Raw genomic sequence first — 25473 nt, 5'->3', positions numbered from 1 at the left:
GAAAAAACTTGGTCTCCAAGACCTTGAAAAGGAAAATTCAGGGGCTGGGGGGGGAGCCTTTCCAGGGCCCATACTTCACCACTTCTACTAATCAACTTTTCTATTTTTCAACTTATACCAAATAGTTTTGATGATAAATATTTTGTAGTATAGTTTGAGAGATGGTGGGCCTCCTTCCTTCCCACTTTTTTCGATGATTTCTTTTAAGATTCTTGATCTTTTGTTCCTCCAAATGAATTTTGCCTTGTTTTATAAAGTAACTCTTTGGTAGTTAGATTGATATGACCCTATATCTTGAAATTAATTTAGGCGGTATTGAAATTTATAAAATATTAGCATGGTGTAACCATGAGCAATTAATTCTCCTCCAATTGTTTGTGTTCTTTTATTTCTATAAATAGTGTTTTGTAGCTGTAATTCCTATGGGTATGTCCCGGATATTTTATGTATTCTGTAGTTATTTTAATAGATTTCTTTTTCCTGTTTCTTTCTGCGTAGTAATAAACAGAAAGGATGATGATTTTATAAGATTTTCCATTAATTCTTTAGCTAGAGTTTTTTAAACAAATCATCATATCATCTGAGAAAAGTGATAATTTTGTTTATTCTTTGCCTATGATTACTCTTTCAATTTATTTTTCTTGTTACTACAAGTGGTATTTCTGCAAGTATATCAAATAATGGTGGTGAAAAAGGACAACACTTTTTATCCCTATTTTATTGGAAAGGCCTCTAGTATTTTTTCTATAATAAAGAACACTTGCTTTTGGTTTTAGATGCTATTACCATATTAAGAAAAATTCCACTTATTCTTATACTTTCTAGCTTTTTTAACATAAAAACCTTATTTTTCTTTCAAAGCTTCTTTTCAGAATCTATTGATATAATCAAATCAATAAATTCAACAAACATTTGTTAAACACTTGCTATGAGCTAAGGCACTGTGCTAAGTGCTGGGGATACAGAAAGAGGCAAAAGACAGTTCCTGACCTCAAGGAGTTTAACAGTCTAATAAGGGAGACCACATGCAAACAAATATATACAAAGTAAACTATATACAGAATGAATGGGAAATAATTAATGGAGGGAATGCACTAGAACTAAGAAGGTTTGGCAGAGGCTTCCTGTAGAAGGTGGGATTTTAGTTGGGACTTAAAGGAAGCAGGGAGGTCAGTAGTCAGGGCAGAGAAGGGAAAATGTTCCAAGCATGGGAGACAGCCAGAGAAAATTCTTGGAGCCAAGGGATGGAGGGTCTTATTTATAGACGAGCTAAAAGGCCAGGGTCACTGGATCCAAAAGAAGAGTGCTTGTTGGGGAGTAATGTGTAAGAAGACATAGAAAGGTAGGAAGGCACTAGATTATAAAGAGCTTTGAATGCCAAACAGAGCATTTTGTATTTGTTCTTGGAGGCAACAGGAGTTTACTGAGACAAGGAGAGGGGGGCATGATATGATCGTACCTGTTTTAGGAAAACCACTTTAGTGGCAAACGAAGAATGGATTGTAGTGGGGAGACCTACCAGCAGCTATTGCAGTAATTCAGGTGTAGGATGATGGGGATCTGCACCAGGGTAGGGGCAATGTCAGAAGAAACATGGGGGTGTATTTAAGAGATGTTGCAAAGGAGAAATCAACAGGTTTTTAGCAATAGAATGGATATGGGTGGTGGGGTGAGAGGAATCCAGGATGACTCCTAGGTAGTGAGCCTGAGGGTCTGGAAGGATAGTGTTGCCCTCCACAGTAATAGGGAAGGTAGGAAGGTCAGGGGAGGCTTCAGGGGAAAAGATAATGCTCTCTGTTTTAGCCATATTGAATTAAAGATGTCTACTGGAGATCCAGTTCAAGATGTCTGAAAGGCAGTTGGAGAAGTGAGATTGAAGGTTAGCAGAGAGATTGGGGCAGGAAAGGTAGATTTGAGAATCATTAGCATAGAAAATGGTAACTAAATCCATGGGAGCTGATGAGATCACCAAGTAGTATAGAGGGAGAAGAGAAGAGGACCCAGAGCAGAACCCTAAGGGACACCTATGGTGAAAGAGCATGATCTGGAGAAGGCTCCAGCAAAGGAAACAGAGAAGAAGCTGTCAGGTAGGAGGAGAACCAGGAGAGAGGGTATCCCAAAAACCTACAGAGAAGAGACGGTGACCCACAGGGTCAAAGGCTGCAGAGAGGTCAAAGAGGATGAGGATTGAGAAGTGATTTGTTGGATTTGGCAACCAAGAGACCATGAGTAACTTTGGAGAGAGCAGTTTGAATGGAATGATGACATCTGAGGCTAGACTGCAAGGGATTAAGTAGAGAGTGAGAGGAGAGAAAGTGGAGCCCCAGTTGTAGATGGCCTTTTCATGTTTAGCTACAAAGGGCAGAAAAGAAATAGGACAATAGTTATCATAGATAGAAGAATCAAGTGACAGTTTTGGGGTTTGTTTGTTTTTTTCAGGATAAGGGAGACATGAGCATGTTTGTAGGTGGTGAGAAATAAGCGAGTAGAGAGAGAGAAATTGAAATAAGTGAAAGAATGGGGATGACAGAGGGGGACAATCTGTGGGAAGAGAAGGGATCATGTGATTTTTATTGTTTTTTTCTGTTCTTTCCTTTTTTTTTCTAATAGGGTCCATTCTGTTCATGGCATTCCTAATATTGAATAAACTTGCATTCTTGGTATAAATCCAAGTTAGTTATATTGTATAATATTTTTTAATGTTTTTGTTTTCTCATCGCTAATAGTTTATATAGATATTCAATAGTGATAATGGTCTATAGTTTTCTTTCTCTGACTTGATTCAGGTAGAATGACCATATTTTTCTCCTAGGAGTTTGATAGGACTCCCCTTTTTATTATTATTTTTATAAATACTTTCTGTAAAATTAGAGTTAGCTATTCTTTGAATGTTCTACAATTCACTTGTAAATACATATGATTCAAGAGTTTTTCTCTTTGGAAGTTCATTTGTAACTTGTTCAATTTCATTTTTATAAGATTGGGTTATTTAAAATTCTCTATTTGATATTCTGATGGGTATTTTATGTTTTGGTTAATTCACATTCATTTAATTGCTGGCATATAATTGCTTAATTTGAAATTTTCCCCTTATTTCTTCATTCTTGTGAGTTCATTTTCACTTCTATGTTGACTATTGGGTTTTCATCTTTTTTCAAAATCAGATTTGCTAGTGGTTTGTCTAATTTTGGGGGGCTTTTTAAAATATAACTCCTTTAACTTATCAGTTTAGCAGTATTTCCATTGTCGATTTTATCTTTTTTATCTTTAGAGTTTCTACTTTATTTTTTATTATGGCCTTTCTAGTTTTTCTTAGTTGAACTCAATTCATTGATCTCTTCTTTCTTTTGTTAAGGAAAATGTTTAGAGATATAGATTTTCCCCCTAAGGATCCCTTTTAGTTACATCACAAAAGTTATGGCATTGTGTCTCTATTTTCCATAATCAAGTTATCTCTTTTGCTGATTTGTTCTTTGGGAACAAATACCTTATCATTAATTCCTATCAATTCCTTAGGATTGATTTATTTAGTCCCCATTTAACTTTAAATCCTTTTTTCAGGGGCTCTTTATTATGATTTTATTGCATTATGGTAAGTAAAGGATATGCTTAATTTTTATCCATTTTTTTAATGAAGTTTTTATGCCCTAACACTTGGCCAGTTTTTGTATGGGTGCCACACATAGCTGAGAAATAGGTATATTACTTTATCTTCCCATTCAGTAATTGCCAATTGCTTTTCTAAATTACTACTTCATTCCTCTCCAATTGGTCTTTTCGGTGGTGTTTTTTCTTTTTTTTTTAACTAAGTCTGAGCCCAGCTATTACAGCCCAATTATTATGCTAGTTCTTCTTGTAATTCAGTTAATTTTTCCTTTAAAATGTAGATGACATTTCATTAGGTACATGCACTGAGACTCTGGGAACACTCTGTACGTTAATTTCTTATATCATTTTATTATCTATGGTACCCTTAAGAATAATGTAGGTTCCCTGCTTATCTCTTTTAACCCTGTCTGTTTTTACTGTTGCCTTGTCTGAGATTATTTATTGCCTCTGCTTTTTAGAACTTGTGAGTCATCATAAAATAAATCATAAGTTTAACTCTATGAATATTTATGTTACCAACATGTGTCTTGGAAGCAATATATTGGGTTCTGCTTTCTAATCCATTCTGCCACCCTCCTTTACTTTATGAGCTCGTTCTATTCGTGTTCACTGTTGTTACTGTTAATTGTGCATTTTCCTGTAACATATACCTCTGATAGTTTGTACTCTCTTCCTACTGGGCCCTTCTTTGCTAAGAAGAAAGGGGGACAGACAGAGGAGGAAGCTGATCATTCCTAGGAATCTGCCACTGAAATGGTTTGTGCCTCTCCTCTCTTCACCATCCTAGATTGAGTGCTGGCTAACTTCTGTCTACTTTGCCCACTTGGACGGGGCCATTTCAATCTCATCCAAATGGTGTAGGCCAGCCCTGACTTGGGCCAGTCTGGTGGCCCAGGCCCGGAAAAGATATTCACCAAGCATAAGAGCCTCCCTGCAGTTGGATGCAGCTTCCCTAACTCTGTTGGCCATACTGAGGCATTAGTTAGAAGCCGGAGGGGAGAGCTTCCTCATCGTTCTGGCTTTTGGACTTGGGCCACAAGGATGCTACAATCAATGGTTCCAGCCTTTATCCCCCCCGAACCAATTAAATCTCATGGCCATCAATACCTTCTAATGAAAAATTAGCCTAACCTACCCTATAGGATATTGTTCTTACATCATTGAAGCTTACTTCTATTTCTATTTTGGGTTTATTATTGGCATTATTGGCATAATCTCATGCATGATTATACTGTTTCATACAGCTTATGGTTGTAAGCCACTTTCTAGTTCACTCCAGGCCGGGCCACCCAAGGCCTGTAGCTCCAGACTCCTCCTTCCCCTTTTCTGCCTAGAATTCTGAATGCCAACCCTGTGTTTCATGGACTCTGACTGGTAACCTTATCTGGACCTGTTTTCAGGCACAGCTTGCCACTTTCTGGCCATCTCCTTGCCAGGCTGCTGCCCTTCCCCTGGTCTCCTCCCCCTATACTTTTCATCTCTAGCCACACGTATTATCTTCTCCTGTTAGAATGTCAACTCCATGAGAGCAGCACCTGTCTCGTTTGCTTATATATGCATCGCCAGCACATAGCAGTGTCTGGTACATAGTAAGCATGTCATAAATGCTTTTTGCTTATTCATTCTCTTTTGGAGTTTTTCATCTCAAATCCCAAGATTTTCTCCCTCCTTCATACTAATTACAGAGGCAGAATAACATAAGAGAGCTGGCCTCAGATCCAGCAGGACCTGGATTCAGGTTCCACCTCTGATACACGGTGGCCGTGTGACCCTGAGCACTTACACTCTCCGTGTTCCAGGCAACTTTAACACTCTTGATCTTCCGTCTCTGCTAACTACGGTCCTGTTGCTCTGCTGAACTCTGTAGCTAAACTCCTCAAAAAGGCTGCTGCCAAGGCCATCTCTTGAATTTGCCCCCTTCTCTCCTCTGACACGGCCCTCACACCTCACACCTGGACAATCGCAGTGGCTTCTTGTGGCTCTGCCTGCCTTAAGTCTCTCCCCACTCCAATCCATCCTCCATTCAGCCACCAAAGGGATTTTCCTAAAGTGCATGTCAGTCATCTCCCTACTCCAGTGGCCCCCTATTGCCTCCAGGACATAAAATCCTCTGTTTGGCATTCAAAGCCCTTCACAACCTGGCCCCCTCCTTTCTTCCACTCCATTCCCTAACACACGCGGGCCACCTCCAGTCATCCTAATCTATACACTGCCACTGGACCCAGATGGCCCCGGAGGAGAAAATGAGCCTGGTGACTTTGTACAGCCCTCCCTCTCTTAAGTCTAATTCACTTGAAAGTCATAGCATCCTCTTCTTGATGTCAGGGTCCTCTTCAAGGACGAAGGACAAACAAGCCTTAACACACACTCTTCAATCCAGTGACACTAGCTGTTCCACAAACGAGCCAGTCCACTTCTGGCTATGAGCATTCTCTCTGGCTGTCCCCCATGCCTGGAACGCTCTCCCTCCTCTGTTCCAACTGCTGCCATGCCTGACTTCTTTTAAGTTCCAACTAACCTTCGACAAGCTTTCCCCAGGCCTTTTAATTCCAGTGCTTTCCCTCTTTTGATTATTTTCCATTTATCCTGTATATAGCCTGCTTTGTAAATATCGTATATATTTGTCTCCCCCATTTCTTCAGTGTCTTGACAGGTAAATTAATTACTAGGTATTTTCACTGTAGCTACTTAGAATGTAATTTCCATCCCTTTTGCTCGGTTTCACTAAGAACCAGAAAGGTATCACATCCTAGTACTTTACTACTGCTTCCAACTCTTTTTCACGGAATGCCCGCATTTAAACAAACCACTATAGTATCTACAAATAGTAATTGTCTCCTCTTTGGATACCGAATCTTTTCCTTACACCTCGCATTTCCAACACTAGATCCCATAATAACAGAAGTAATGGTCATTTCTTTTCCCCTAATCTTACTGGGAAAATTCTAGTGTCTCTCTTAAAAATAATGCTAGCTCTGAGATACTTTTGATCATATTAAGGGATGCCTGAGTATCTGAATGTGTTAAGTGCTGCATTTTATCACAGGCTTTTTCTGAACTGTGATAGACTGGAATATGATCTACCAGAATTTTAAAAATACATATACATGTTTTATTGATTTTTTTTTGTCTTTTACATCAGTTTTCTTGGAAAGACTGATTCAAGCCTTCCAACAAAGCAAAACAACCAAAACTTCCAATATAGTGATTGTAACTTCCAATTTATACAACAATCTTTGTTATGCCCTTCCCCCACACACCATGAAGGTAGTTTCAGTATCTTTCCCGAAACCTTCGTTTATCAATTATGCAGTTTCACTTCCTTATAGTGGTCTTTTAAAATTACCTTAGCGTAGTCTCTTTACAGTGATTTTTTTTTGGGGGGGGGTGGGAATCCTTCTATATCCTCAAATTTTCCCAGGTTGCTCTGGATTCCTCTATTCAGTCTTGCCTTAATGTGTAATATTCCATTATGCCAATTTTTTTATACTTCATTAATTGTGTACTGACTCATTTGCTACCAGATTACTGCTATGAAGCTTAATATGCTTGATCTTTACATGTGATAAATATGCTGAAAAATGAAATCTCTGGATCAGTGCATGAAATTTAATCATTTTACCTGCATAATTCCAAACTGCTATCCAGACTTGGACCAATCCACAGCTGTGTCAAGTATATCAGTATACCTGTTTGATTACCTTTCCATATGCTAAGCTGAGGAACTAATCCAATGTAGGCAATGAACTTACCAAGGGAAAAAGAAACTAATTTTCCAAGTGAATTATTCTAACTTAATTAAAAGTGTCATTGCTATTTAGAGAATCCTATTCCTGGACTCTGTTTTACTGCACTGGGTAACTAAGAGGGCTGGTTATTACTTTCTCTCCCAACCAGGCTGGTATCAAACTGTAGGAACTAGCCTGATGGAGGAAACTGATAAATAGCATCTCACCACTAAATAATCTCAAAGCATGATGGATTATTAGAAACCATCTTGTCCTGATCATTACTGAAAAAGAATACCCTCTAGAGTCATCATGAGGGCACCTGGTCCTGTTCTACCACCACATCTAATGGAGTGAACACATGGACAGACTGGACTGTTCAGCATGATTACTGCATTAGTAATGAGGAAAACCTATCATTATGCATGGATAAGGGGTTATTAGGAAATAGGCACAAAAGGTACTTTCGGGCACAGGGGCTCTTCTAAGTAGATACCACTTTAGTTTATTATATAGAATAACGTGTGTAAATATAACGGGGGAGACATGCAGAAGGGACCTGGAAGAAATGTGCAAAGTGTGCTGTGTATGGCTCGGCTTTGGCTTCTGGGATTTCCACCTGCCAGTATGCTGCAAGTCTGGTTTAATACCACTGGTTACTAACACCAGCAATGCTCGAGCCCAAGGAGAATTTAATATAGTAGCCTGTTTACTGTGGTTCAAATTTCCCCACCAAGCTATGGATTTGTGAACCCAGGGTTCAATTCTTGTTCAGACACAGAAATTTGCTGAAAACTTCACCTTCCCTTGCAAGAAGTAAAGCCAAAACTTCATTATGCTCAAACTCCTATTATTAAATGGGAGAGTTTCTATTTCACAAGGTTGTTCAACCAGAACTCTTTCGAGCTATCTTTGGGCTCTAACTACAATTGTATTTTAGACCCCAGGTCAAACAAGGGCACTGAGTGGACTCAACCAAGCCCTGGGATTAATTACTTCAGAGAACTACACTATCTATTCTCCTATTATGGGCAGAAAGGCCATTTTCATTTATCTACTATTTTTAATCTCTTGCTAACTTTAGCAAATTTACTGAAATTATTTATGAAACTGGTACTATAGAGGCTCTTTCAGGATCTATTCATACAACTTCAACACCTAAAGCAGGCAACATGCGTTCCAGATTAAAGGTTTTCATTTTTTTATTATTACTACGATTATTAATTTTCCCTTTCAAATCCCCAAACAATAGTGTAACTTGTGGGAAAAAAATGACACTTTAACTTTCAGTATTTAACAAGTAACAAGACTAAAGGAAGCATAGACTAGTGGGTGGGGCACCAGACTGTGTCAGGGTTTAAATAGTGCCTCATATACTTACTGGCTACATGATTCTGGGAAAGTCACTTAACGACTTTTCCTTTGTGTCCTAGTCTAGAAAATGAGGCAGTTGGACTCGATGTCCTTTTAAGGTTCTTTCTAGCTTTAAGCCTATGACCTTGTGATCCTATGAAATATTTCCCATACTAAAACCCCACAGTAAATTTTCCACACAAACCCTGTAATAAGAAGTTAAACACACATGCAAGAGTCGTTCCATGGTTCCAGAGTCAACAGTCTTCATCGTAGATGAATTCTGATGTGGTAGGTTTCCCTATGGGTCGAAATTATAGCTTTTTCACAATGACCGCATTTACGTTAATTGTCCAACAGTATGCAATCACTGATATTCTAAAATGTGTTCTAACAGACGCCCTTCCAACACTCATTGATTATACTTAAGTGATTTATCTCTAGTATGAATTTTTTTATGAGCCTTGTAAGTTTGCTTCTGCCTGAAGGACTTCCCACACTCATTACATTCAAAGGGTCTCTCTCCAGTATGGATTCTCTCATGTTCGGTAAGGTAATGCTTCTGAGTAAAAGCTTTTCCACATTCATTACATGTGTAAGGCTTCTCTCCAGTATGGATTCTCAGATGTTTACTATAGGATGTATTGTAAATGAAGGCTTTTCCACATACATTACATTTATAAGGCTTCTCTCCAGTGTGGATTCTCTGATGAACAACAAAGGATTCCCTCAGGCTGAAGTCTTTCCCACATTCATTACACTTATAACGTTTCTCCTGATTATGAGTTTTCCGATGTATACGAAAGTATCCCCGATTTCTGAAGGTTTTCCCACAGTCATTACATGTGTAACGTTTCTCTCCATGTTTTTCCTTATGTACACTAAGTCCTCCCCTGTCTCTGAAAGCTTTTCCACATTCACTACATTTAAAAGGTTTCTCTCCAGTATGAATTCTTTTATGTATATTAAGCTGTCCCACCACTCGGAAAGCTTTCCCACATTCATTACATTCAAAGGGCTTCTCTCCAGTATGAATCATTTTGTGTTTTTTTAGGTTTGCCTTCTGGCAAAAAGTTTTCCCACAGTCAATACACTCATGAAGCTTCTCTCCAGTATGAATTTTCTGGTGACAAATAAAGGATGTTTTATCAGTGAACTCTTTCCCACAGTCATTACATTTGTATGGTATCTCTCCAGTGTGAATTCTCTTGTGTTTCTTGAGGCATATCCCTCGACTGAAGGCCTTCCCACATTCATTACATATATATGGTTTCTCTCCTGTATGAATTCTTTCATGCTGAATAAGGACACAATTGTCAATGAAAGCTTTCCCACACTGTTTACATTTATATGGTTTTTCTCCAGTATGAATTCTCTGATGTTTACTAAGGTTTCCAAATTGTCTGAACACTTTGCCACATACGTTACATTCATAGGGTTTCTCCCCAGTGTGAATTCTCTGGTGTTCATTAAGGTGTTTATACTGGCTAAAAGCTTTCCCACATTCATTACATGTAAAAGGTTTCTCTCCAGTATGAATTCTTTGGTGTTGATTAAGGTGTCCTTTTTGGCTAAAGCCTTTCCCACACTGACTACACTTGTAGGGCTTTTCTCCAGTATGAATTCTTTGGTGTTTAACCAGGGATGAATCAATGCTAAAGGCTTTTCCACAGTCATTACACACGTAGGGTTTCTCTCCAGTATGAATTCTCTGATGTTGAATAAGATGTGCCTTCCGCCGATAGGCTTTTGTACATTCGTTACATTTAAAAGGCTTCTCTCCAGTATGGATTCTCTGATGTGCAATAAGGCATGAGCTACTGCTGAAGGTTTTCCCACACTGACTACAGGTATGGTGTTTCTCTCCACTGTGTAATCTGTGGTACTGAAAAAGGTCTGAGTGGTAAATGACAGGCTTCTTGCATTTATAGTTACAGATTTTCTTCCCTAAGGAATTCCTATTATGGTCAATTATGTCTGACAACTGTTTGAAGCTCTTTCCAAGTGTGTCGTGTTGACTGTGCTGTATTCCTGTAGTAGTTCTTTGTCTGGGAACGAGAACAGACCCTAACCTGAACCTTCTCCCAAAAGCATTCTGTTCATGAACATCCAAGTCTTGAGAAGTTGTTCTGTGACCCACTGTAACTTGCTGGCACCATCTCTCCTCCTTCCCCCTATGGTCTTCCAACCAGACATTAAAATCCCACGCTTCACCTAACTTAGAATTCCAGATGGGATTCTTTGAGAGTCTCTCCTTGGCTGATGCTCCCATAAAAATGCCATAATTTATAGATGGCTCCTTGATCTCATATCTTGTATTCTGAATAAAGGAATCTGAAACGAACAAAAAAAAAAAAAAACCCATCTGTTAATATCCATATTCACTTTGCTACAAGAAAGGAAACTTGTTTTTTGTTAAGTTCTATCATGCCTCGAGGAGAAGGATAACCCACTGGAAAAAGGCAGAATAATCTTTTCTTAGAAACTGAATATGGAAGAAGTGTGGAGGAAGATGAGATATTAACAGAATATCTAATTATCAGGGATTAGTTTATGTAACCTGATTCAAAATAGCCTTTCCTATAAAAGCTACAGAAACTGTTACTGTCTCTTTAAGAAAACAAATGGGGGCACCTAGACAGTACAGTGGATAGAGAACTGGCCCTGGAGTCAGGAAGACCCGAGTTCAAATCTGTTCTCAGACACATAACACTCACTAGCTGTGTGATTCTGGGCAAGTCACTTAACCCTAATTGCCTCACAAAGAAAAAACAAAACCAAACCCTATTTCTAATTATATTTTGAATGGGGGGGGGGGGGGGGGGGGGGGGGTTGTGGTGAGAACTTAAAAAGCCACTTGGGAAAAGTAGTTTAATGCAAATGTCTTTTCCCCATGAAGTCAGGGAGACGTTTCATCAGTGATCTATTTGGGTGGCAGTTTAAGAAGCTAAGGAAATGACTTGATGTGACAGAACTGTCTTAAGTCCTGTTTTATAAGGAAATCCTACAGTCTATAATGATAATTCTATGAAGAGGCTGAGAAGCTGAAAGACTCTTCTCCCTCTATACATTACCTAACCTGGGAATCTCATCAGCTCCCATGGATTTAACTGCCATCTCTATGCTGATGATTCTCAAATTTATCTTTCCAGCTCCAATCTCTCTGCAGACCACCAATCTCTCATCTCCAACTGCCTTTCAGACATCTCTAAGCGGATGTCCAGCAGACACCTTCAACTCAACAGGTCTAGAACAGAACTCATCATCATTCCCCTTGAAACATCCTCTACTCCCCCCTACATTCCCTATTACTGGAGAGGACAATGCCAGGCTCACCACCCAAGAATCATCCTGGATTCCTCACTTTCTCACACACTGTGCCACACCACCACCGCCATCCAAGCTATTGCCAAGGCCTATTGATATAACTTTCGCAACGTATCTCTTAAATAGGACCTCTTCTCTTCACTGATAGGCCCTCATCATCTCCTGCCTGGATTACTGCAATAGCTGCTGGTGGCTCTCCCTGCCTCCAGTCACCCCATTTCAATCCATCTTCCATTCAGCCACTAAAGTGATTTTTCCTAAAGCACAGGTCTGATCACGTCACACACACCCCCTACTCAATAAACTCTAGTGGTTCACTATTGCCTCCAGAACAAATAGAAAATGCTCTTTGGCATTCAAAGCCCTTCATAACCTGGCCTCCTCCTACCTTTTCCTTCTTACATCTTACTCCTCAACACATACTCTGTGATCCACTGGCCTCCTGGCTACTCCATGAACAACTCTCCTTCTCTTGACTCTAGCTACCCCTCATGCTTGGAATGCTCTCCCTTCCTCCACTCCAACTACTGACCTCCTTAAGTCCCAACTAAAATCCCACCTTCTACAGGAAGTCTTCCCCAAACCCTCTTAGACCCAGTGCTTCTCACTGTTATTTCCCATTTATCCTGTCTACAATTTATTTTTTGTATCTGTTTGCATGTTGTCTCCCCCATTATACTATACACTCTTTCAAGAGCTTTATTATTTATTGTCTTCTGCCTCTTTTTGTATCCCAGTTCTCAGCACGATGCCTAGCACATAGGAGCGTATTAACCATGAGTATTTGAAGTGACTCAGGTTATGAGTCAAAATAGTTATATAGCTTTATGCTTCCTGCCTTCATTTGTTAATTGTGAACAGGCAATAATTAAAATGTTTAAAGAGCAACTACAACCAGTAAAGTTTCTCCATTTCATTAATAACTGATATCTAATGAACTAGATTGGAGTCTTGAGATAATTAATGAAAAATTCATTAAGAAATAGTCACAGCATATCCCCAGATTACAGAACTCAAGAGGATAATAAAATTAAATATACAGCAGAGTCAAGTGGCAAACCGAAGCCGGTTGACTCCAGACCCCATCGACTTTGCTACACACAGGTTCTTCACATCAGTTAACATTTATTTTCTATGGTATTGAAAGCATTTGCAGATGTCATCAGAATACTAATTTATCAATTGGGAACATAGTGCTAATCATAACAAGGAGGAAACTGGTTAATTTTAGATACACTATTAACACTAATAAACTGGCAACATTCAGGAACCTCATGTCTAGCTGCTCATTTGTGAACCATCAGAGAAGAAAGTATGGATCCCTAACACCCAACATGGATTCAATAAGAAAACATTCACAATGAACACATCATTTCTTTTAGTGGTGAGGTTCTAGAGTCAAGGATGGGAAACTACTGTAAGGAATCTGAAAGCCAACTACTGCTTTACAGATTTAAGGTGACAGCAAATTTCAAAATAGTATCTTTCTAGAATTGGAGAAATTAAGAACAAAATTCATTTGGAGAAGCCAAAGTGAAGAATCTCAAGATGAAGAATAAAAAGAATGAAGGTTTAAGTTTACCAGATTTGAAATTATACTACAAAAGTATTTTTTTTAAAAGAAGTTTGGTACCAGTTAATATCAACAGAACAAACTTGGTAATAAAATCACAGCAGGCACACAAAAATTGGTTTTCAACTAACCTGAGAATTGGTTATTGAGATCAGAGGTAAAAGAAACTTGGTCAATAAGAGCTTCTGGAAAACCTAAAAAGCAATTTGGCAGGAACGAAGTTTGGATCTTGCACAATATACCCCAAGTAGATGTGACACAAAGGTTACATCATTTAAAAAGGTCACCTTTCATGATGATAGGTAGATGACTTTTAAAGAATAGAGGCGATTATAAAAGATAAAGTGGGCAAATTAAACTAATATGAAATTGATACAAATATGTGAGAACAAAAGCTATTCTCAAACACTTAAGTGGTTGGAGGAAATGAACGCTCTTCAAAATAGGAACTGCAAACTTATCAACTATGTGAAAATACTCCAATCACTAATAACTGAAGAAATACCTATTAAAACATTCAAGTTTCATTTCATACCATCACGTGTGCAAAGCTGAGGATGACATAACCAGATCAGATTATGACAATGACTATTTTGGCAGCAGTCTGACACAGGCAGAGAAGGGGAGAGGAGAATGGCAAAGAGATCTAAGGTGAGCACACAGGTAAGGAGGCCACTACACTCTTTTAGAGCAGGTAGGTGACATGGGCCTGAACTGGGGGTGAACTCAAAAGACAAAGGCAGATACAAGAGATGCTATGGAGATACAACCCAGGGGATCTGCCAACTGATTCTGTTTACCTGTTGTACCCAAAAAAGTCATGAAGGTGTTAAGTGGTGATGCCACAGTCAAAAATAATACCGTTATTATAAAGGGCCCTTGTGGGGAAGATGAGTTTGGTTTTAGACATGCTGAATCTAGGTTGCTCAGGGACCCTTGAAGAGGGAGGTCTCCAAGACAGCTGGGGATAAGGTTCTGGATCAAGAATGGTAATACTGTAGAAATACACTTGAGAACCAGATGCACAGGGCTGGTCACTGAAGCTATCTATAGTAGACAAATGAAACTGTCCAAAGAGAAAATGCAGAGAGAAATGGTGAGGGCCTAGTAAACGCCCTTGGGGAAGCCCCATTTTGACAGGTTTGTAAAAGAATGAGGCACCACCAAGGAAGGAGCAACTGAAGAGATAAGAACAGAAGTAGGGCACCGCGGCATGTTTTATGTTAAAAAGACACAAGGGGCTGGAAACGTATAAAGCCATAAATATGTTAAGTAATCACGTAGAAGCCATTTCTCCCCTAAAGTCTGGGGCCCCCTATGTCTCCCAGGTTGGAAATACAGTGGCTATTCGCAGGCTCAATCCCAATAATGAGGGCACAGCTTTGGCCGCCTCATTTTTTCCAACCTGATCCTGGCAGCTTGGGGGAGCCTCCACTCCTGGGAGTTCGCTGTACGGGTACCAGACTTAGTGTGTAGATACGCACAACTGGCATTAGCCTAGAGAAGCTCCTGTAACTCCCAGGGTCAAGGCATCCACCAGGCTAAGTCTTCCCCAGGAACAAGGATTACAGGTACACTACCGTGCCTTCATAGGCTACTTTTTCAAGCAGTTTAGCAGTCAAAGGGTGGCGACGATTGGGGTATTTGAGTAGACTCTCTAGGAGCCTTTTTAGGATTGGTAAAATCTGAATATATTTGTAGGCAGGAAAGAGTGAGCTTTGTGTTTCAGAGTGGGAGAAAGACGGAAAATACAAGAATATTATTGTCATAAGGATGAATGTGACAAAAACAGAAGCAGAGACATTTATGGGAAGCAATGTAAAATGAAGTAGAACTAAGAAAACAATACATGCAGTAATTACAACAAAGCGAATGGAAAGCACAAAAAATACTGAAAGTGAATACTGCAAAATTACAATGACTAAGTTTGTCCCAAAGAAGAAACCTAAGACGACACTTCTGGGCAGGGGGAAGAATTAAAAGTTTGGAAAAGTGCATATAACGGTGGGCTTTTTTTGATGCACTGTAAGTTTTGCCAAACTATTTTTCTTCCTCTTTTTTCTTTATTAAAAGAGAGAGTTTTCTTGGAACACAGATAATGTGAAAATAAAAGATATGAACACTTATTTTAAAGAAGATAAAGAAAACTGTTGCTGTTGTCTCGGATGATGGGAAGACACCTTTACTGAAGTCTTACTGTGACACATCACTGTGGCACCAAGGGGAGCCAGGGCCTAGTGGGAGGCAAGTTGTGGGCCAATCCTACTGAGCTCCAAAGCTTTCTGTACAAGGATGTCTTTCATATGAGGTCCAGCCTGGTAAAATCTGGAGACTCATCATTCCCAAGTTGGCTAAAAGATGATGTAAAATGTAAAATGACGATCAGATACATAATCAAATGAGAGAGCGTACCTCAAGTGCTTTGGAAACCTTAACATGCCACATAATTGCTAGCTATTTCGATGAAGCATTCAGCCACAGCAAATCCTAAAAATGATGCACTGTGACTGAAGTCACAATTGTTCCCAGAGGGAGTACTCACATTGAAGAAACCACACATCCCCTGAGTACTGAAGAAAGTGGGAACGGAAATCAGACTGCTATCATTTTCAGAAAGAAAATGAAATGAGAGATAATCCAGAGGACACGCTGGTCAAGAAAGACAGTAAGACAACCTCAAAGGTAAGCAAAACCAAAAACATCCTAAGTTTTTGTTTTTCCTTTTAACATAGGCAGGAAAGCTTAAAATGAAAAGAAAAGGTCTCTTTAAAGAGGAAGATACAGGGCAGCTAGGTGAGGCAGTTGATAGAGCAGCGGCCCTGGAGTCAGGACCACCTAAGTTCAAAGCCAGCCTCAGAATACTTGACACTTACTAGCTCCATGACCCTGGGCAAGTCACTTAACCCCACTGCCTAGGAAAAACGGAAAAAAAGGAAAAAAGAAAAAGAGGAAGATACATAAAGGACGAAAGAGGAGAAAATAAACATGGAGGGGCGAGGAGGGGAGAAAGGCTGAGATCCAGAGCCCAGAAGGGTGAACATCAGATAAAAGGAACAAAAGGAAGACAAGAGGAGAAGTGTTACATATTTGTTCCAGCTCAAGAGGGCCTACAGGAGATCCTTCAGACAACAGATGATCAGTAATTAGACCAAATTCAACTGCCTCCTGGTGCTGGGGCCTTTGAGGAAGGTTCCCCACTTACCATTTCAAAGGGACTCCAACTTTACTGACTATGTTCCTGTTGGCAACGACGCCATCAGCCTGGTTTCACTCACTCACTCACCTTGACAAACGCCTCCCAGGGCTTCTCTCTCTGCTATCCATGGTGCTTCTCCTCTCTCCAACTGGGAGATCACATGAGGTTTGGGGGCTGGCAGTCCTCCTGGTAGGGAAAGAAATGGCAAAGTGCTGAGAACAGAAACCCATCTCAAAATTCACTGCAGCCCCTTTTTCTTTAATAAAAAAGGGGCAGACAGAGATTAACACCAAGGACCCCAGGACTGGGAAGGGTGCTCTATACTGTGCTGCACCCAGGCAATATGGAGGTAAGATCACTGACACCATGGGATCAGAGATTTCCAGCTGCAGGGGCCTGTAGGAAGGGCCTGTATGGGGCCATGTGGTCTCACCCCTTCATTTTACAGATGAGGAATCTGAGTGGCTGTAGAAGCAAAGAAAATCAGTTTATTTTGATCCTGCCAAGAGGAAGGGAAATCTTTCATGCCTCTAGGGGTCTGTACTGGGATTTCAGGGGAAAATCTCTGCCCTGAGGGAACCCAACAGGGGAAGTAACCCAAAACTGGGATTTCCACTTGCATAAATCAAAGACCCTTCCTTGGGGCCAGGTAAACTGAGATCCCCCATTACTAGAGGGGCAGAGAGAGGCAGCAGGGTGCCATGGACATCATGCTGCTCTTAGAACATAAGCTCCTCAAAGGCAGGAACTCTTTCACTCATGTATCTGTATTCTCAGCACCTAGCACAATGCTTTACATCTCAGAGGTGCTTAATCCATGCTTGGGGAAGTCAGGAGAGACCTGTGTTCAAACTGTTGCTCAGACACTCCTAAAGTATGGGGCCAATGGAAAGGCATCAAGTGTCTGTCTCTCTGTCTCAGTCTCTCATGCTTGGCACATGGAAGCCCTTTTATAAAGGTGTGCTGATCTGCAGACTTGCTGAAACTGAAGTTTCCTCCTCTGGATGATTGCAGGGGATGACTGCAGTACTGACCTCACAGGTTTGGGGTAGGATCAAATAAGGTACCAAAAGTTAACCCCTGAAGTACAATACAAATGTCAGCCATGGTCCCCATCATCATCATCATCATCCGTAACTATTCCTAAACATTACGGTAAAACCCAGCTTGGCACTTCAGCCAGGCCACAGCCTTTACAAGTCAGGACACATGGCCAGCCCAATGGACAGATGCCAGCTCACAGAGGCAAGTTGTCCTTACCAAGGGAGACAAAGTTCTGATAGTTCTCCAGCATCACCTCCCTGTACAGGTCTTTCTGGCCCGGCTCCAAGCGTCCCCACTCCTCCTGGGTGAAGTCCACGGCCACATCCTGGAACGTCACCAGTTCCTGAAAGAGCCAACATTTCTGCTCACCCAGGAACCATCCATCACACAGAACATGAAGGTGACAGGAAGCAAGCTGGTTCTAGGAGTTGTGTATGTACCTTCTCTAGTGTTTCTAGAGGCCTCACCTTGTACAAAATTCTCCTGTCAGAGTCAGCAGTAACAGCAGCAATCACTTTATCAAAAGCCCTTTCTAAACAGATACACATGATAAGCAAGGTCCACTACCAACTGACACATTTTAGGCAGAATAAAGAGGTCAGCCACAAATGATACATTAAGGCTTGTTCTTTCTCTCATAAGGCATCATCCTTGTCAAAAATGGAAAAGAGATGGGTAAACTGGGAGTGGGATGTGGGTGAGTCAGAGGTTGCCATAATAACTGTATTTTGGGGTGAAATGTCAAGTGACAAGGATAGGAGTGGGAATAGCATGTTAACCTATGGAGAACAGCAAAAGTCAAGCTAGGGAGGGCAGCAATTCCAACCTGATGGTGTCAGAACCCCTTTCTACTTTTAAAAACCACTGAAGATAATACCACCCCCGAGAGCTTTTGTTTATGTGGCTTAGATCTATCAGCATTTGCCTTATTAAAGATTCAAATATGCTAGTGTTGTCACGAAAATAATTTTGACTTCAGGGACCCCAGACCACACTTTAAAGACTGCCAGCACAGAGCAGCAGTAATGTGTATACCAAGTTCACCGTGATTGTGTCCTGGGGCTCTTTGCCAGCATCTGGTAAAGCCTAGGGGCCCCGTCTCAGAAGATTTTTAAGTGTACAAAACAGAATACATAAGATTAGAAAGGAAGCTATATTAAAAGTTATAAAATAGTAAAACAAGTGCATGAGCTCCCCTAAAATCTATCCAGGGAACCCTTGAGGGCCTATGAACCCCAGGATGGAGTATGGCCTTGAAATAATACCATATGCGGCTCCTGTGAAGTAACTAGGAATACTTGGCATAGATAACGGAGATACCATAGCTGGCTTCAAATATCTGACCAGCTGTCACGTGGAAGATAAGATGTCTCTCTGGTCTATAAAGGGCAGAGCCAGCATGATGGGTGGAACACGTGGTGGAAGATTTAGGTTTAAGACAGGGAAAAACTTTCTACCAATTAAAGTAATGTCGAAGTGGAGCAGACACCTTTAGGAAGCAACGAGCTTGTTCTTACTGCAGGCCATCAAAAAGATGCAGATGACCACGTCTGGCCTGTTAGGAGTAGGATTCCTTTTGGGGTGTGTGGGGATGAATTAGGCACTAAGTCCCTCTCAACTTAGATTGTGTGACCTGCAACAGCAGAACAGCATCAGCTACATTTACAGACAATTACAAACTCAAATTCTTAGCATATTCTACCTCCTTTCCCCATCATTCTGCCACCCTCTGCAGGAGGAGAGGGGGGCTGCTATACCGGGATGAAAACCTTCTTATATCTGTCTTGGGACTTAGTAAGTAGAGGTTACACAGGACAGAAAAACAAATATGGAGAGAAATGGGAGAACTGAGGAATAAGCACTTTTAAAGTACACAAGAACCTTTCACAAGAGAAGCCGTTGGTAAACTGGAAAAGGCAGAAATTATGAAAACTCTCTTTTCAAACCAAAGTAGTAATCTAGAAATAAATCACGCCCATCGGTCTTTTACTGAACTCCTAAAATTTCCTCTCTTGACATCTTTTGGATGGATGACCTGGAAATGGGCACAGCGCTGGATTTGGGGGACAGGAGTAGCCTCTTCCACACACCAGTTGGGTGACCACAGGTGAGTCACTGACTTATCTGAGCTTCAGGAAATTCCCAGAGATTTATTCATTAATCAAGCTTTAAGCTGGTTGGGGTGTCAATGGCACAGAGGAAGGTGCCAAAGCCAACCAAATCATAGCTCCCAGGGCACCCGGTCATGCTTCCCTATGATTAAAAATAGATCTAACTTTCCATTTGTAATAACACAAGTATTTACTCTTTTCTGGGGTTTATTTCACAGCACCTGGCAAAGAACATTATAGAGCTAGTTCAATGAACAAGCAAAAGTTCTCCAGGAGAGAAGAGGAAACTAAGAAAATGGGGAACAGTCCCAATGTACTGTGGCCTAATGGAAAGAACACACAGGCAGCTAAATAGCTCAATGAATAGAGCACTGGGCCTCAAGTAGTGAACACCCGAGTTCAAATCTGGCCTCAGACACTTACGAGCTCTGTGATCCTGAGTAAGTCAGGTTAAATACCTGTTTGTCTTAATCCACTGGAGATGGAAATGACAAACCACTCCAGTTATCTCTGCCAAGAAAACCCCATAACAGGGTCATGAAGAGTTAGACAAGACTGAATAGCTAAATAATGATAACAACAATGGAAAAAACACACAGCAAGGAGTCCAGAGACCTCAGCTCTTGTAATCGCTGCAACTGGTGACTTTAGGGGATGACAGTTTGAGAGAAACCTGAGAAGACTCGTATAAACAGATGCAGAGGGAGATGAGCAGAACCAGGAGAATTTTTACAATAACAACGTTGTAAAAACCAACAACTGTGAAAGACTTAGGAACTCTCATCAACAATGGCCCCACTATAATTCCAGAGGCTCCACACTGAAATGTTACCCCTCTCCTAACAGATAGTGGTGGATTGAGACACATGTTTTTTGGACAAGGCCAATTTGGGAATTTGTTTTCCGTAGCAATATATGTTTGTGACAGGAGTTTTGTTTTTCTTGCCTTTTTCTCAACTGGAGGGAAAAGAGTGAAAAGGAGAGTGAAAGAAAGAAAAAGGATCTTCACTTGAAAATAAAAATTTAGTTAAAAAAAAAATGATCTTGAATGAGACACTACTTCCCTGAGCCTCAGTTTATCATGTCAGATAAAGAGAGTTGGTCTATATAATCTCCTTCAGTTCTAATGATCTATGAACTCTATAAAGTCTGAGTAGCCAGTCACCAGAGGGAGAACATTCAAGGCTCTGGTCATCCCTGGATGGGACTTCATAGAGTGGAGAGGCTGGAGGACAAGGGAAAGAGATGTGTCCACATTGTGAAAAACAAGGCGGCATGTTTCAGGAGAGAGAAGAAACCATAACTCACCATTGACCTGGCCATCAGAAGCCCAGAAGTCATTCTCTACTCCTCTGTCTAGGAAAAGGCAGAATCTGGAAAACCTGGCCTGAGGGCGAAGAAAGAATTCATGAGGGAAACAAAATTCACCGAGGGATACAACACTCTAGCCTAGGTGTGTGAGGCCCAAGATCCTTAAAGAGTAAGGTCAAAAGGGGATCCACCTCCTTCTATAATCATAAGGAAGGGCCATGGACCCCTTTGCTCATCTAACATGTTCCAAAAACAAAACTCTGGCTATAGAACTGGGACACGGGGGTTGAATTTCATTACTTCACCAGTGTCCAGCAATGAGAATTCAAGTTAGCTCTTCTGTGCCTCTGTTGCGTCCTTAATGAAAAACTGTCCAATATTTTCCACAAAGGACATAATGTGTGGGAAAAGGGTTTACTGAATTCCTTGGAGAAAACTATGATACCTACGAGCAGGTGTCTGGACCACAGAAACAGTACGCACATGCCTAATAGAAAACAAAACTCTGGGGTCAGCTAGATGGCCAAGTGGATACAGCACCGACCCTGGAGTCAGGAGGACCTGAGTTCAAATTCCCCTCAGACATTTCCTAGCTGTGTGACCCTGGCCAAGTCACTTAACCCCCACTGCCTCCAAAACAAAAAAAACCACCTCATTCTACTTGTTTCTGGGTCCACTGATGGTCAGAAGAGTCATCTTTACTATTCCAATCACTTTGAGCAGGAGATCAAATGAAGTTGCTGGGGGGCACAGTACATGAAAGGGCTGGGCCTGGAGTCAGGAAGACTGGGGTTCAAATTGTGCCTTGGACACTCGGTAGCTGTGTGGCATTAGGCAAGTCTTTACTAGTCGGCCTCAGTTCCCTCATCTGTAAAATGAGACCCCAACCTCCCAGTGTTGTGGGATATTTATTACGTGCTTAGCAGAGCACTCAGCACGTAGTAGGAGCTTCATAACAGACAGGGGCTCGAGGGAGCTGGCTGGAGCTTCTCCCCTAAGCAAGCACCTCGCTAGCTCTGAGACCCCGGGGCTCTGACAGCACCCCCTCACGGGCTTGGGGGGGAGGGGGCGGGGCAACGAGACGATGTTTGCAAAGCCCCGAACCCCTCCGTGCGCCCCACAAGCGCCACTGCAGGCTCCGGGCCCGGGTCTCCCGGGGAGCCACGCGCTCCGCCCCCACCCGCCTGGGGCGAGGCGGGGGGCGGGGGGGCACAAGCGGACCAAGTCTGCGGATGACTCCGAGTCGGGAAGGCTCAGGCCCCCAACCGAAGTCTTCAGAGAGCCGGACGCTGCGCCCCGAGCCGCACCCGCGGCCGAGGAAGGACAGCGGGGGTCGCGGCCCCAAGTCCGGCCCGGGGCGCTCGGCCGCTCCCGCCCCTCCCTCCGCGGGGTCACGTTCCCCACCTCCCCGCCCCCACCTCCCGGGCCTTACCGCGCTCCTCGCGCCTCGGGCTCGGCTCCTCCGCAGCCCCGAACGCGCCCCGATCCAGGCCGCTCCTCCCGCACCTGCCCCAGACCCCGGCCCAGCTCCCGCGCGACCGCAGCAGCCTCCGAATCCGCCCGACTCCGGAGACCGCGACGCCGAGCCGCCGGGGCCGCGCACGCACGCGAGCACGCACGCGCTCACGCAGCAGCACGCGTGCGCGTGCACACAACGGAGCTGGAGCTGAGCCTGGGGCGGGCTGGGCCGTCCCCTCCTTCCCCGTCCGCCTTCCCCGTCCCCCTTCCCCTCCTGCACGCACTCACGCACTCCGCCCGCGCGGAGGAACGGGCTCTGGGACGGCTCCTCCCTCCCTGCCCAACTACGTGGAGCCAGGACCCAGCCGCGCTGGGAAGAGTAGCGCCGCAGAAGACTCAAGAGAACGCGGGTTCGTGACCCCAGCGTGTCTCACAGAGGCATCCTGGGAAATGAAGTCAGCCCTCAAAAGGAAGGAAGGAGCCGGAGGGGGCGTGGGAAGAGGGCCATAAGGAGTCTGGGAAATGTAGGCGCGCGGCGCAGACGCACTGCAGTCTGCCACGTGGCTACTTCAGGAACGCCTCTGGTCCCTCCTCCCTTGCGCTGGCAGCGTAGGACCCCTCCTGCCCCGCGCCGCCACTGCCCCAACAAATGTTCCTTCGTGTAGTTGGGTGGGACCCCCACCTTCCTCCCAGAGTGGTCCTGGGTGCTGGTCGCACGTATCAGGAAGGAGGATTCGGCCACCCTCTAATGCCCGTGGTGCCCAGGGGCCAATAAGATTCTCATTCCCCTAAGATCAGGAAAGTATAAACACTTCAGAGACGAGACGCATTTGCCCCACTCACCCACCTTCTTCTCAGGTTCTCACTACAGGGGCAGGGCCACTTGCTCCAGAAATCTTCTGCCATAATAGTGTACTTCACCAACAAGTGGTCAGTGATTTAATTTCCTAAGTCTCCAGCATCATGGTGGACTTACATCTTTTGGTTTGTCTCATCCAGACACACACACTGCCACAATGGCACAAGGCAATACAATGGGTATCTCCCCCATTAGAATGTGAGCGTTTTGTGGGCAGGGATCATCTTACCTTTCTATTTGTATCCCCAGTACTTAGGGTAGTGTTTTGCTCATAGTGCCTCATAAATGCTTCATTCATTCATACAATCATTCATTCATTCATTAGTTTCTATTCTGCTGCTTTGCTTATCCATATTTATAAGCTGTTACCACTGGGCCAAGGGGCTTTGAAAACCTTAAAGGGCTATCTGTGTCGTTACCATCATCATTCTTATTTCATCTTCTCATCTTTCTGTTGAAGTTCAGATCGAAATAGCCTGAAGACGAGTCACTATCCGGCTGCTATTCTTTCATACTTACTGTTCTGTAGGACATTCTGTGGGACACCTGTAATCTAGGTGGATGAAATGGCTTTTTGTAATTGAGTAAGCTCCCTTGAACAGCTTTAGTCTGACTATACGAGCTGCTCCTGCTAGCTGAGGTGCTCTGCCAATGCTAAAGCACACTATAAAATGCCACCTATTATTATCACTATTATATAATTGTGCCGAAAGGAGCGCCATTGATTCACTCAAATCAAGTCGGAGGGAAAGGTGGTTACTGAAGAAGCGAACGAGGAGGTATGTGTGGAAGGAACAAGAGGGATAATAAGGGGGCCCAGGGAAGCTAAGACTGGCAAGCTGAAATGGTCAGACAGGGATACAACTATTGGATAAGGAAGAAAAATAGAGAGGAGTTTAGAAGCAAAGAGAAGGTGGCAAGGAAAATGGCAGACAGTCACAGGGATGGGGATATTACTTTGCAGGCAGGCAGAGAAACGTGGTTAGCTAAAATTGGTAAGATCCAAGATCAGGGCAATCTATTACAGGCATGGATGAGTGTCTATATGAAGAATAAGGTCGTAGGAGAGACAGTTGAAAGAATGGCTCTGAAGGAGCAATGACTCTGCCAAGTTGGTTAGGACATGTTAAGTAAAGCCAGCTGAGGTTTGTCATAAAGAAATAAGGTTATATGTTTACACCACATTGGGTTTCACAGGCCTACAGTTAAGTCATGAAAACTGCTGAAGGTCAGCAATAAAGGGAGGAATTTTAACTTCTGAACGTGTCTACCGATTACATACCAAATACGTTCTCTACACAAGAGATAACTACCTTGTACCTTAATAAAAGTACCATTTTAGGTTAACACTTCTATGGTTTAGCTCCCCTCATGTTACTGGGTAGACCAAAGGGATAAGCGTCTCTCTTCCTGAGTCTCACGGTCAATCAATCAACCAACCAATCTACATTTATTTAGCACCTACTATGTGCCAGGCACTGTGCTAAGTGCTGGGGATACAAAAAGAGACAAAAGACTGTCCCTGCCCTTGAGGAGCTTACAATCTAACGGGGAGACAACATGCAAACAAATATGTACAAAGGATAGATAGGAAATAATTAACAGAGGGAAGGCACTAGAATTAAGAGGGGTTGGGGAAAGCTTCCAGTAAAAGATGGGATTTTAGTTGGGACTTAAAGGAAGCTAAGGAGGTCAGTAGGTGGAGTTGAGGAGGGAGAGTGCTCTAGGCATGGGCGGCAGCCAGAGACAATGCCCAGAGCCAAGAGTGGAGTGCCTTATTTGTGGAACAGTCAGAAGGCCAGTGTTATTGGATTAAAGAGTAGATGTTGGAGAATAAAGTGTAAGAAGACTGGAAAGGTGGGAGGGGCAGGTTATAAAGGCTTCTGAATGCCAACCAGAGCATT

At 42.5% G+C, this 25473-nt stretch overlaps 1 protein-coding gene across 2 annotated transcripts; it reads right to left on the bottom strand.

The window, feature by feature from the left end:
- Positions 1-8521: 8521 nt before the first annotated feature.
- On the bottom strand, positions 8522-23069 carry LOC114042512 (zinc finger protein 260-like). Of its 2 annotated transcripts, none has more exons than XM_027861198.1 (5): positions 22995-23069; positions 21250-21328; positions 18047-18173; positions 16874-16972; positions 8522-11024 (listed from the first exon to the last, which is right to left on the bottom strand). In XM_027861198.1, exons 2-5 carry the CDS (start codon positions 21280-21282, stop codon positions 9103-9105), a joined length of 2181 nt encoding a protein of 726 aa, XP_027716999.1. In that variant the 5' UTR covers positions 21283-21328; positions 22995-23069; the 3' UTR covers positions 8522-9102. The 2 variants fall into 2 exon arrangements, with proteins under 2 accessions (XP_027716999.1, XP_027716998.1); XM_027861197.1 differs by lacking the exon at positions 22995-23069 and adding an exon at positions 22685-22734.
- Positions 23070-25473: the final 2404 nt, after the last annotated feature.

This window comes from Vombatus ursinus, unplaced genomic scaffold (assembly GCF_900497805.2).
Source record: "Vombatus ursinus unplaced genomic scaffold, bare-nosed wombat genome assembly UNPS02014499.1, whole genome shotgun sequence".
Taxonomy (NCBI): Eukaryota; Metazoa; Chordata; class Mammalia; order Diprotodontia; family Vombatidae; genus Vombatus; species Vombatus ursinus.
Note: the sequence above shows the minus strand (reverse complement) of the source record. Positions and strands in the feature narration are given on the sequence as shown.